The 13,956-nt window shown below is 42.1% G+C and overlaps 1 protein-coding gene across 4 annotated transcripts in view; it reads left to right on the top strand.

The window, feature by feature from the left end:
* LOC145358179 (protein crumbs homolog 1-like) overlaps nt 1-13,956 on the top strand; it is a 243,980-nt gene that overhangs the window by 142,469 nt on the left and 87,555 nt on the right. For all 4 annotated transcript variants that reach the window (XM_080211931.1, XM_080211929.1, XM_080211930.1 and 1 more), the window contains 4 exons: nt 6,294-6,850; nt 8,215-8,380; nt 8,906-9,773; nt 10,912-11,028. In XM_080211931.1, the coding sequence (XP_080068057.1) occupies nt 6,294-6,850; nt 8,215-8,380; nt 8,906-9,773; nt 10,912-11,028 (1,708 nt within the window). The remainder of the gene's footprint in view (nt 1-6,293; nt 6,851-8,214; nt 8,381-8,905; nt 9,774-10,911; nt 11,029-13,956) is intronic.

Raw genomic sequence — 13,956 nt, 5'->3', positions numbered from 1 at the left:
ATTAAGGGTTATGGTGAGCGGACGGGTAAGTGGAGCTGAGTCCACAAAAAGATCAGCCATAATCTTATGGAATGGCGGAGCACGCTCGAGGGGCCTGATGGCCTACTCCTTGTTCTTATGTTATGTAACACTTTGTAATTTTTAAAGATTTAATCTAAATTTTCTGCGACAAATGAGTGTCTTAATTCTACAACCTACTGTGGTTTTATCAAACACTGACAGTGACTGAATCACATTAATAGCAATGCATTCACTATAGTGCAGACTATATTAGCCATTAACCCTATTCTAACCACTGTATACATCAGTTCTCCTCCTATCTAGTGGTGATTACAATACTTTTCTGACACCATACTTTGTAGCTTATGACAGAGCAATTAGCAATTATGAATATATTCAGTGTGTCATTATAGGACTTCATGTCAACAGAAACAGTGGATTCCCACTGGAGTGTTAGCAACTATTGCTCGGATGAGTGCCATTCCAGTACTTGACACCATCCAGAACAAAGCAGCCTTCTTGATCAGCACCCAATCTACTACTTTAACATTCACTCCCCCCGATCAACAGAATTTAGTGCCAGCAGTGTCTACCATCAACAAGATCCACTGCAGTGACTTGGCAAACCTCCTTCAACAACACCTTCCAAACTCACAACCTCCACTATCCAGAAGGACAAGGGCAGCAGATGCATAAAAATGCCATCATCTACAATGACTCCCCCAAACAACACACTGTTCTGACTTGGAACTACGTCATTGTTCCTTCACTGTCACTTGATCCTACAAACTCCCTACTGCATGGTGAATGTACCTACACCACATGGACTGTAGGGTTCAAGATGGCGGCTTACAACCACCTTCTCAAGGATAGAAGTACTGGTTTTGCCAGCAACATTTGTAAGTCAGTAAAGAATTAAAACAAAAGGATTTTTGTACTTAAAATTTGTTCATCTTTTCCAGTCGTTTTTAAGACCAAAACATTCATGAGTTCAAATAGGAGCAAGATTTCCAAAATTCTTTTGGGAATGGCTGCCTTCTTTATAAACTTCACTGTAATTTCTGCAAGCTCTTCAATTACCTGATAGGTGCTAATGGTATTGTAATTATTTACTTCCAGTGATCACACCAATCTAATTACACCAAATAAAACAGATTAATAGGCAAAGTAACAGCAAGTCAAAGTAATTTATATTGTTAAAACAACTACTTTTTTTGAAACAAATTGACAAATTACAGTGCACTGTAAACTCAATTGCATTGAGTAGTTTACTAATCATTGAAATTGTTAGCCAACAGAAAGAGAGAAAACAAGATACAGATATATTTTGGGAATAGACAAGCAGATTACTTTTACAGGGGACCTGAAACATATGCCAAAAGAAAATGGTGAATTAGTAATTTGTCAGAGAAATGCTCTGCACCAAGCTGCAGCTTTGGTCTGTTGGAATCTGAACAAACAAATTCTGAATTGAAATTAAGATTTATTTGGAGAGGTGTTCCAGGTAAATATTTGGTTTATCTCCAGTGAACATTAAATTTAATTCATCAACATTCAAAAATCTATTAAATACTGAACAAAGTTTTCCGTTTCACTACCATGAACTAATTCATGAAATTAATCTATTTCCCACCCAGCAACCTTTGATCACGGTGAAGCCTTCCATTGTTTGCTGGAGCTGAGAGAGAGAGAGCTAAGATTTTACCTGTTAGAAACCTGTTTAAAATAAGTTTAAAGCACTTTACTCTTTGTAGAACTGTTTAAAGCATTTATTTATTGTATTTACTGCTTTAAGAATTCTGAGGGTGTGGTGAAAAGGCATTTGTGGACCAGCCTGCTTTAATTATCAAGGGGCCACACGGTGAAGCCTTCCATTGTTTGCTGGAGCTGAGAGAGAGAGAGCTAAGATTTTACCTGTTAAAAACCTGTTTAAAATAAGTTTAAAGCACTTTACTCTTTGTAGAACTGTTTAAAGCATTTATTTATTGTATTTACTGCTTTAAGAATTCTGAGGGTGTGGTGAAAAGGCATTTGTGGACCAGCCTGCTTTAAATCAGCGCCAGGTTTAAAAGGAGGCCTGGTGTAGACAGCAGGCAGCGTCTGAGCGGGCAGCGGAGTGAGTGGGAAGCAGAGTGAGTTAATAGGGCTTAATATCAAAAAGGGCTTGGAGGAAAAAAGGCCAGGTGAGTTTGTTTGAAAAAAAAAACAAGGAAAAAAAATTTTTTCAAAACTACTACAGCAAGAAACAAGGAAAAAAATTTTTTCCCCATAAAAAATTACAGTGAATAATGGAGGGGCATGTGATGTGTGGTTTCTGTATGATGTGGGAACTGGCGGACCCCAGGGTCCTTCCCAGTGACCATGTCTGCAGTAAGTGCAGGTTGCTGGAGGAGCTCCAGCTCAAGGTGGATGAGCTGGCCTCTGAGCTACAGACACTGAGGCTCATCAGGGGGAGAGAGGGTGCCCCTAGACTGGCTAAATCTAAGGGTCAGGGACAAAAGGGGGCTGCTGGGAGGAGGAGGAAGGGGGGTGAGGAGCGGATGCCTCAGCCTCTTAATCTGCATAACAGGTTTGAGGTTCTTGCTTCCAGTCTGGAAGAGGACGAGGCAGGTGAGGTTGGTGAGCAAACTGCACACGGTACAGTGATGCAGCAGGACATAGGCAAAGAGAAGGGGAAAAGGAACATAGTAGTGATTGGAGATAGTGGGGTGAAGAGTATTGACACTGTCCTTTGTCACAATGACAAAGTGCACAGAAGGGTGTGTTGTCTGCCTGGTGCTCGGGTACAGGATGTCGCAGCTGGGCTGCAGAGGAACCTGGAGTGGGAGGGTGAGAACCCGGTCGTTGTAGTACATGTGGGTGCCGGCGACGTAGGCAAAGTGCGGACTGAGGATCTGGGGAGGGAGTATGAGAAGCTGGGAATGGAATTAAAAAGTAGAACCGACAAGGTGGTCGTCTCTGGGCTACTGCCTGAACTGAGTGCAGACGGGCGTAGGGTTGACAGGATAAAGGAAGTGAATTGGTGGCTCAGGGATTGGTGTGGGAGGAATGGGTTTGAATTTATGGGGCATTGGCACCAGTATTGGGGTAGGTGGGACTTGTTCGGGCGGGATGGGGTTGGTCTGAATCGTGCTGGGACCAGAGTGTTGGCGAATCGAGTAAAGAGGACTGTAGACAGGGCTTTAAACTAATTAGGGGGGGGGAGGGTGCGAGGGTAGGTGACGCTACGAGGTCTAAAGTTAAGGATAGGGTACAGGTAAGGGAAGAGGCCAAGGATGTCCCAATTGGTGGCGTTACGGCAAATAGGGTCCAGGTGAAGGCTGGGATGAAAGCGCTTTATCTGAATGCACGATGCATTCGGAATAAAGTGGATGAGCTGGTGGCGCAGATCGACACAAATGGATATGATCTGGTGGCCATTACAGAGACGTGGCTGCAAGGTGACAGGGACTGGGAGATGAATGTACAGGGCTATCAAGTGTTTAGGAAGGATAGGCAGGAGGAAAGAGGGGGTGGCGTAGCTCTGCTGATTAAGGATAGTATCAAGGTGGTAGCAAGGGATGATATCGGAGCCAAAGAGCAGAACGTGGAATCATTGTGGGTGGAGATTAGGAACAGCAAAGGGAGGAAGACGCTGGTGGGTGTCGTCTGTAGGCCCCCGAATAATGATCTGGAGGTGGGGCGGGCTGTTAACACGCAAATAAGTGCGGCGTGCAGGAATGGGACGGCAGTAGTTATGGGAGATTTCAATCTGCATATTGATTGGTCGACCCATGTTGGACGAGGTGGGCTCGAGGAGGAGTTCTTGGAATGCTGCCGGGATAATTTCCTTGAACAGTGTGTGTTGGAGCCGACGAGGGAGCGAGCTATCTTGGATCTGGTGCTATGTAATGAGGCGGGTAGAATTAGGGACCTTGCGGTGAAGGATCCTCTTGGAGAGAGTGATCATTGTATGGTGGAGTTTCTGGTGCAGATGGAGGAGGAGAAAGTGGGTTCCCGGACACGCGTCCTTTGTTTGAATAGAGGGGAGTATGGTAGGATGAGAGAAGAATTGGCAAATGTGGACTGGGGGAGTGCGTTGGAAGGTAGGTCTGCTGAGGAGCAGTGGAGGATCTTTAAGGAGATCTTTCTTGGTGCTCAGCAGAAATTTATTCCGATGGTTAAAAAGGACAGTAGGAAGAGAGGTAATAAGCCGTGGATAACGAAGGAGGTGAAGGAAAGTGTTAAATTAAAAGCGGAGGAATTTAGAGTAGCTAAGAGCAGTGGGCGAGAAGAGGATTGGGAAAGGTTTAAATGTCAACAAAGATTGACAAAGAAGTTGATAAAGGAGGGTAGGAGAAGCTATGAGGCTGGGCTAGCACTTAATATAAAAAAGGATAGCAAGAGTTTTTATAAATATATAAAAAGGAAGAGGCTGGCTAGGGTGAACGTTGGTCCTTTAGAGGATGAGAAAGGGGAGTTAGTGGTAGGGGATGGGGATATGGCTAAGGTCTTGAATAACTTTTTTGTTTCTGTCTTCACGGAGGAGGACGTGAATAATTTGCCGGGTGTTAGCGATGGAAAGGTGGTAGGAATGGAGGGTCTTAATGACATTACTGTTACTAGAGAGGTGGTGCTCGACAGACTGGAGGGGCTGATTGTGGACAAGTCCCCAGGACCGGATGGAATGCATCCGAGGGTTCTGAAAGAAATGGCGGAGGTTATAGTGGATGCCTTGGTGGTTATTTTCCAGACGTCGCTGGATTCCGGGGAAGTGCCGGAAGATTGGAAAACGGCTAATGTTACGCCGTTGTTTATGAAGGGTGCCAGGCAAAAGGCGGGGAATTATAGGCCGGTTAGTTTAACGTCTGTGGTAGGTAAAATGTTAGAATCCGTCATTAAGGAGGAAATTGCGAGGCATCTTGAAGGGAATTGCTTGATAGGGCGGACGCAACATGGTTTCATTAAAGGGAAGTCGTGTCTGACAAATTTACTGGAGTTCTATGAGGATGTGTCTAGGGCAGTGGATAGAGGAGAGCCGGTGGATGTGGTCTTTCTGGATTTTCAGAAGGCGTTTGACAAGGTACCTCACAAGAGGTTATTGCAGAAGGTCAGGGGACATGGAGTTGGGGGTAGGGTGTTAGCGTGGATAGAGGATTGGTTGTCAAATAGGAGGCAGAGAGTGGGGGTCAATGGGTGCTATTCGGATTGGCGGTTGGTGACTAGTGGGGTGCCCCAGGGGTCGGTGCTGGGGCCTCAGCTATTTACCATTTATATAGATGATCTGGAGGAGGGAACCGAGTGCAGGGTGTCGAAATTTGCTGATGACACCAAGATTGGGGGAAAGGCAAATTGTGCGGAGGGTGTGGAGAGTCTGCAGAAGGATCTAGATAGGCTGGGCGAATGGGCCAGGAAATGGCAAATGGAATTTAATGTTGGCAAGTGTGAGGTGGTCCACTTTGGTAGGAAGAATGGTAGGAAGGACTATTACTTACGTGGCGAAAAACTGCAGCAGGCGACGGTGCAGAGGGACCTCGGGGTCCTTGTGCATGAGTCGCAAAAACCCAGCTTGCAGGTGCAGCAGGTGGTCAGGAAGGCGAATGGGATGCTGGCCTTCATAGCGAGGGGGATTGAATATAAAAGTAGGGAGGTCTTGCTGCAGCTGTATAGGGCATTGGTGAGGCCGCAGCTGGAGTACTGTGTGCAGTTTTGGGCGCCGCACCTGCGCAAGGATATTTTGGCCCTGGAGGGAGTGCAGAGGAGGTTTACTAGGCTGATACCAGAGTTGAGGGGATTGAGCTATGAGGAGAGGCTGAATAAACTAGGCTTGTACTCGCTAGAGTTTAGAAGAATGAGGGGAGATCTCATTGAGACGTATAAGATGATGAATGGGATGGATAGGATAGAGGTGGAGAGACTCTTCCCGCTCAAAAAAGACAGTAGGACTAGGGGGCACAGCCTCAAGATAAAGGGGAGGCGGTTTAGAACGGAGTTGAGGAGGAACTTCTTCACTCAAAGGGTGGTGAATCTCTGGAATTCTCTGCCCGTTGAAGTGGTGGAGGCTGCCTCGCTAAATATTTTTAAGAAGCGGGTTGATGGGTTCTTGATAAGAGAGGGGATTAAGGGTTATGGGGAGAGGGCGGGAAAGTGGAACTGAGCCACAACAGATCAGCCATGATCTTATTGAATGGCGGGGCAGGCTCGAAGGGCTAGATGGCCTACTCCTGCTCCTATTTCTTACGTTCTTATGTTCTTATATATTCTCTTATATTTTTAAGCACTCAACCAAATGCATTTTCTTCTGTCTTCTGCAGAATACATCTCTGCAACATTCAACAATGAGAATTCAAGCAGTTCTGCCTCTTTTACGATCACGGACGAACCAGGCACAAAATTTGTTATTTCTTTTTTCATGCGCACACGAAAGGCAAATGGCTTCTTATTACAACTCAACCGTGGCATAGTTCCTTATCTCGTAATATATCTGAACAACAGCAGCATTACTATCAAGACAAAAACTATGCAGGTAAACTCATCCATGAATCTTGCCGATGGCATCAAACGACGGATAGAAATTCGCTTTGATGAAGCCTGGGTAACTGTCAGCGAATTAGATGTTATTCTGCTAGACTATCTATTGTCTTCTGTGAAGATCCAAGCTTTTGACACTGTCTACCTTGGTCAAGATCCTATTGATACTACTGCTGGGGGAGGACCTTTCAAGGGCTGCCTGCAGGATATAAGGCTCAACAATATCCAACTGGAGTTTTACCCACTGGAAATCGAAAATTATAGCTCATCACTGGAAGTTTACAAGAATAAAACACTTGTAAACATGATCAAGGGCTGCATCAGTGATGATTCTTGTACGGTGAGAAAACACTTGCCTGCACACTTTAAATGACCAGGTTTTAGGTTTACGTATCATTTAAGATTAGACAAACTGTTTTGCAGCAAATTCAAAGTTATCTGTTTGAATAGGTAAAAGTAGCACATCATTCATGTTATTAACTGAATCATGTCACCTGGTGAAAATTTGACTGGGAAAGAAAAATGTAAAAATAAAGTAATTCAATAAGTAGAAACGTGGTTATTAACAGGGAAAAATCAGCTAATCACATAAAGAGGCTCTTATACATAGAATCCAATTTCTATTTGTGCAATTAGACAGAACGGAAAGTTGGTGAACTTTTCATCTCCATTTCCATAGCTACACTGGAATAGTGAAATAGTCAGCAAATTTTCATCACATTTTTGATGTATCCCCAGAAGGGAAATGCTTATTTCGATGCTACAGTGAATACCTGCTAATCTTTTCACTTGCTCATATTTTGCTGGTGTTAGGTCTGTTCTGTATTGTTCAAATAAACATATTTAACTAGAATAAATGCAAAATACTGCAGACGCTGGAATCTGGAACAAAAACAGAAAAATGTTGGAAAATTTCAGAGGTCTGAAAGCATATATGGAGAGAGAGTAGAGCCAACATTGAGCGTAGATGACTCTTCGTCACAGCTGAGAAGAAAGAGATTTACTATTGAGGGTAGGGAGGGGTCATGGAATTGGACAAAGCGAATGCAAATGAGCATGGAGAAGGTTGAGATGGTGTTGAAAATGTTTTGCCATTAATGTATTCTGATCTATACCTTTGTTTTGCCATTAACGCATACTGATCACTTAATGGACGCTTTTAACACCTTCTTAGCCTTCTGCATGCTTATTTACATTTCCTTTATCCAATTCCACCTCCCCTCCCTACCCTCATAGTATAAATTTCTGCTGGCTCTGTTTCCTCTCAGTTCTGCCGAAGGGTCATCTAGACTCGAAACACTGGCTCTATTCTCTCTCCACAGATGCTGTCAGACCTGCTGAGGATTTTCTAGCATTTTTCCATATTTAATTAGTAATCTAGTTAATCTATCTCTACTGAGTGTGACTATGAACTTTCAAGAGATTCACTCTCACTCCCTTTTGAAACACAAAATGAAAACTGATCCTTGTACATGCTCATTAAAATCCACCGATGAGGACCTATATGTATATATAGCACTTTCATGACTTTAGGCCAGCCCAAATCACTTTATAGGAAGTTAAACACTTTTGCAGCAAAGCTGCAGCTGTAATTTTGGAAACATAGATTGGAGGATGGCACAGTCACTGACTGATGGGTCAACATAATATATACCGAACAAGGAATTGGTTTGTGTAACTGACATGCTTTCTGATTTTATGCAGACTGTACCTTGCCAAAATGGAGGCAATTGTACTGTGACATGGAACGATTTTGAATGTAAATGTCCAAAGGAGTATACTGGAAGAACCTGTGAGGAAAAAGTGTGGTGTGAGACTGATCCATGTCCTGCAGGATGTCACTGTCAGAATCTTCCAGATGGATATGAATGTAAGAACTACAAGAATTCACTTATCTACATAAGTATTCAGAAGCTAGAATCCTTAAAAAGTATCAATTTTTAAAATCTTTTGCAAGTTTTGAAATCTAAACTGAAAGTGTATAAACTGCATTGAATTTATCTCCCTATAACATGCATTGTGGATGAAGAAAAAATTGGAAAGTCTGATTTTAGTTGCTGGTAAGGCTGGCTTTAACAAAACCTTTAAAAATAAAGAAACGTTTTGTATTGCAGCCATTTCTGTATAATTACAATTTGGATTAAAATATAACAATTGAACAAATGTAATTTAGCACTTACTCGTGTGTGGGTATTTCTAAACAAAACACTATCCACTTGGAGGCAATCAATTCTAAACGTATCAACATATTTGTTGCAAATATCTTTGTTTCTCCAAAAGCAGATCTGTACGTTGGAAATGTGATGTTGTTGAAGGCAACAAAGAAGTGGAGGATGAATCAGCAACATAGGTTTCAGTGAAATAACTACCTTCTGTTTTTGTGAATATTTTACAGGTTATACTGATGCAACATTTCGAGGTGATAATCCAATAGTGTACACTGGCAACAAATTAATCAGAAGGGATCTCACAAGTATTTCCATGATCCTCAGAACCAGAGACAGGGATGCTGTTTTGCTGCAGGCCAACAATGGTGCTGATTCAGTTTGGTTTGGTATCCATAATTCTCACTTGCAGTTCAGACTGTATAGTGGAAATAGTGTAGAAGCCCTCACACTTTCTAGCAACATCAACATCTCAGATGGACAGTGGAATTCAGTGGTCATTATGATGGTGGAGCCTTTTATGATGTCATCAAGGTGGATCATGATTGTTAATGGAAATTCCAATTCTACCAGTCCAGTCACTGCTGGCAACTTAAATTTTCTTCAAAACAATGTGAATATAACACTAAGCAACAATTTTACAGGTTGTCTTGGTGTGGTTCGAATTGGTGGCATATACCTGCCTTACTTCAATCAAAAGATTTTAACAAACAATGAACAGTTTGTTATGGTGAACAGTCCCCCACCTCAAACTGGTTGTTTTGGCACGGAAGTATGTTCCTCAAATCCATGCCAGAATAATGGAACATGTGAAGATTTATTTGACATTTACCAGTGTAACTGCATTGCAGGATGGGAAGGTGTAAGGTGTGAAATCAACATTGATGACTGCATGTCCAGTCTCTGCATTCATGGTAATTGCAGTGATTTGGTGGAAGGTTATGAGTGTAGCTGCAATCTGGGCTACACTGGGAGAAACTGTGAGAATAATATCGATGACTGCGTAAACCACAAATGTAGAAACAACGGAACTTGCATTGACAGCATCAACTCATACTTCTGCAACTGTGCAAACCAGTTCACTGGACAATACTGCGAGTAAGCCGACCTTTTCTAAATAATGAACCTCCACAAAATTTGAGCAAGGCATCTAAAACAACTAGCATCCAAGTAATAGGAATTAAAATGAGAATGGCTTTCAGATTCTTCTAAATCTAATTTATTTTTATTCTGATTCCTACAGCTCTATTGCCAGTTGTTTTAAAAGCCTTACTCAGTTCAATTGATCATTGCAAACTCATGGTAAACCAGCAACAGATAATCAAATCAATGTGTATTTTGGCTGAATACTTGCACTGTCAGTCTGCATTACAAACTGCAGTTCACAATGTGCTCCAACCAATGTGTACAAATTTTTATGGTCCTAGACCTGGCAATATCCTTCTGATGTGGTCAGTTCTCTGTCAGTGCCAACCACAGACTAACATTTCACAACTTATTCTTTTTTTCATCTGAACTCATGTTCTGCCAAATTCCTTGAACAGGGGTATGGAACAATCTCATATTTGCTCAGCTCATTCCCAAGTGAAGGTCTTAGAGGATTTAAATGGAAAGAATTTTAAAATAATGCATAAATAATTTACATTTCAAATCTAAAAACCATTACCAATGAAAAAATCAGATAAAATATTTAAATTCTTCAATGAAGATGAACTGTTTGGATTGAAATATATCTAGTTCTTGAATTGTTTTATTTGCATGCTATTGTATGTGACAAACAGACTGATCTAAAGGAAACACTTGAGAAGGAATGCAAAAGAATTGGTTGAGATTTCTCAGTTGGAAGTTAAAACTAAATAATCATTATTTCTAAAAACATAAAGTACCCAAGGGAAAAATCCATTAATATTTCATCTGTCTCAATGGAGAGCCATTTTGTTTGCTCTAATCTGACACATTGTGTATCTATTATACAGTAAAGATTAATATTAGATGGACAAGTGATATTTAGATCCTAGCAGCTCAATAAATTATATATTTCTGTCCCAAAACTGTTGTACGCTGTCCAAGTAGAAGAGCTGACATGAGGCAAAACATAAAATTATGTATTAATTCACTTTTACACAGGACACACTGAATATCAAGGAGTCTGCATATGTGTTTTTTGTTCATGCACCAGCATTTGTTATGAAATCTAATTTACTTGTGAATGAAAAGTATTCCTAATATTTTTTAGATGGTTCTACCCACCAGTCAGTTGTGGAGAGAGTTTCATCTGTAACAACGGAGGACACTGCACTGATGGATTATGGGGTGCCAACTGTACCTGCCAGCCAGGCTTTACTGGAGTGAGGTAATGAGAGTCATTATAAGTCCCAATGAATCTGTTGCTCATATGGTAAAAAGTCTGACAACACCAGGTTTTAGTCCAACCTATTTATTTGATAATATACTCACAAGCTTTCGGGGTTAGCCCCTTCGTCAGGTGAATGGAGAGTTCTGGCCTCAGACAGAGCATATAAAGCACAGACAGTTTAGAGATTACTGATTAGAATGCGAATCCTTACACCTAACCTGCTGTTCAAGACCTGAAGTGACTGATAATGTGAGTGGAAGGCGCATTGATCACAGGTTAAAGAGATGTGTATTGTCTCCAGACAGTACAGTAAGTGAGGTTTTGCAAACCCAGGCAAGTCACGGGGGTTACAGATAGTGCGACATGAACCCAAGATCCCTGTTGAGGCCGTCCTCATGTGTGCGGAACTTGGCTATCAGTCTCTGTTCAGCGACTCTGCGCTGTCGTGTGTCGTGAAGGCCGCCCTCCAAGGCGGCCTTCACGACACACGACAGCGCAGAGTCGCTGAACAGAGACTGATAGCCAAGTTCCGCACACATGAGGACGGCCTCAACAGGGATCTTGGGTTCATGTCGCACTATCTGTAACCCCCGTGACTTGCCTGGGTTTGCAAAACCTCACTTACTGTACTGTCTGGAGACAATACACATCTCTTTAACCTGTGATCAGTGCTCCTTCCATTCACATTATCAGCCACTTCAGGTCTTGAACAGCAGGTTAGGTGTAAGGATTCGCATTCTAATCAGTAATCTCTAAACTGTCTGTGCTTTATATGCTCTGTCTGAGGCCAGAACTCTCCATTCACCTGACGAAGGGGCTAACCCCGAAAGCTTGTGAGTATATTATCAAATAAATAGGTTGGACTAAAACCTGGTGTTGTCAGACTTTTTACTGTGTTTACGCCAGTCCAACGCCGGCATACCCACAACATGGCTCATATGGTATCCATGCTTTCATAAATTAATTTATTTCTCGTTTTGGTGTGGTGACATTGTTTATATATTGTCGTTTTTGGTATTCACATATGATCAGTTACACAATCATGGGGGGATGGGTAAGGATGGATTGATAGAGTAGACATGGCTGCAGGGGAGGAGTTGATCAGTGTGTTAATGAGTGTGATTGTCCACCTTAGAAATTCTGTCACTAGTTATGTGTTCTGTGGGTCATTGCGTGGCTGTTGAGCCTGGCCCAAAAGTCACATCTTCAATGACACACATAGCAGGTGTTTCCAGGAGCTGGGATTGGTTTGTGGACTTGAGATCATTGGCATTCCTTTCTCAAGTTTTTCTCCTGGACCTCCTCTTGCTGTTGGATGTCCTCGAAGAATTCTTTCCCTTCAATCAGGAGCTTTCTCCAGGTAGTTTCTTCTGAGCAAAGGTCTCCCAATCACTGACGCCCATGGTGCATTTCTGGAGGTAAGCCTTCAGGAGTCTTTGAAGTGCTTCCTTTCTCCTCCTCTTGTTTGTGTGCCTTCCTTGAAATGAGCAAAGATGATTTGCTTTGAGGAGGGGTTAATACAAAAGTAAAAGGATGAATAGTACATTTTGTATCATTAGCACAAAATATACAGAAATTATTCAAATATCAATCAAAATTTTAAAGCATGATACAAGTTATGAATAGTAGGTGGATATGGCACAGTGGTTAGCACTGCTGCCTCTCAGTGCCAGGGACCTGGGTTCAATTCCCAATTTAGGTCGCTGTCTGTATGAAGTCTTCACGTTCTCCCCGTGTTTGCGTGGGTTTCCTCCCACGTTCCAAAGATGCGCAGGTTAGGTGGATTGGCCATGGTAAATTGCCTGCTTGTGTCTGGGGGACTAGCTAGGATAAATGCATGGGGTTTTGGGGGTAGGGATTGGGTGAGATTATGGTCAGTGCAGACGCGATGGGCTGAATGACCTCCTTCTGCACTGTAGGATTCTATGATTAGAAAGACGAAGAAGAGCAGCATATTCAGGTTTTTTTCAAAATAACAACCTGTCCTGGTCCCCCCGTGCTGACACTATTTAAGAAAGCCTACCAATACCCCTAGTTCCTCAGAAGACTAAGGAAATTTGGCATGTTAGCTACGACTCTCACCAACTTTTACAGATGCATCATAGAAAGCATTCTTTCTGTTTGTATCATGCCTTGGTATGGTTCCTGCTCTGCCCAAGACCACAAGGAACTACAGATGATCGTGAACGTAGCCCAATCCATCACACAAAGCAGCTTCCCATCCATTGACCCTGTCTACACTTCCCGCTGCCTCGGCAAAGCAGTCAGCATAATTAAGGACCCCACACACCCTGGACATTCTCTCTTGCACCTTCTCCCTTTGGGAAAAGATACAAAAGTCTGAGGTCACATACCAACTGACTCAAGAACAGCTTCTTCCCTGCTGCTGTCAGACATTTGAATGGACTTACTTTGCATTAAGTTGATCTTTCTCTATACCCTAGCTATGACTGTAATATTATTTTCTGCACTCTCGCTTCCTTCTCTATGAACAGTATGTTTTGTCTCTATAGCACGCAAGAAACAATATTTTTCACTGTATATTAATACATGACAATAATAAATCAAACTATTTGACAGTTGCTACAAGAGAGTTACTTTCACAAACTACCACAGTTGTCATTTTTCATGAAAATAAATTTCCTTGATGTATTCCCATTTTAAAGAAATAATTGTCCCATTAACTCTGTCTGTGTATTTAAGATTAAAAATACCCTCCACACCCCCAATGGTAATAAACTTCAAATAAGACTAGACAGTGCAGGAGTCTATTGTGACACATCACAGGAATCAAGATCAAGTGCAATGCTCGGTTGAAGTGGAATTAGACGGTGGGAGAAAATTTGTTCGTGATATGTAGATGTAAGATTTTTAATAAGATCACATATGTTGAATGTAATTTCATTCGTTAGTTAATCCATTATT

Source organism: Carcharhinus amblyrhynchos, chromosome 25, assembly GCF_965287045.1.
Source record: "Carcharhinus amblyrhynchos chromosome 25, sCarAmb.v2.hapA, whole genome shotgun sequence".
NCBI classification, from domain to species: domain Eukaryota; kingdom Metazoa; phylum Chordata; class Chondrichthyes; order Carcharhiniformes; family Carcharhinidae; genus Carcharhinus; species Carcharhinus amblyrhynchos.
Note: the sequence above shows the minus strand (reverse complement) of the source record. Positions and strands in the feature narration are given on the sequence as shown.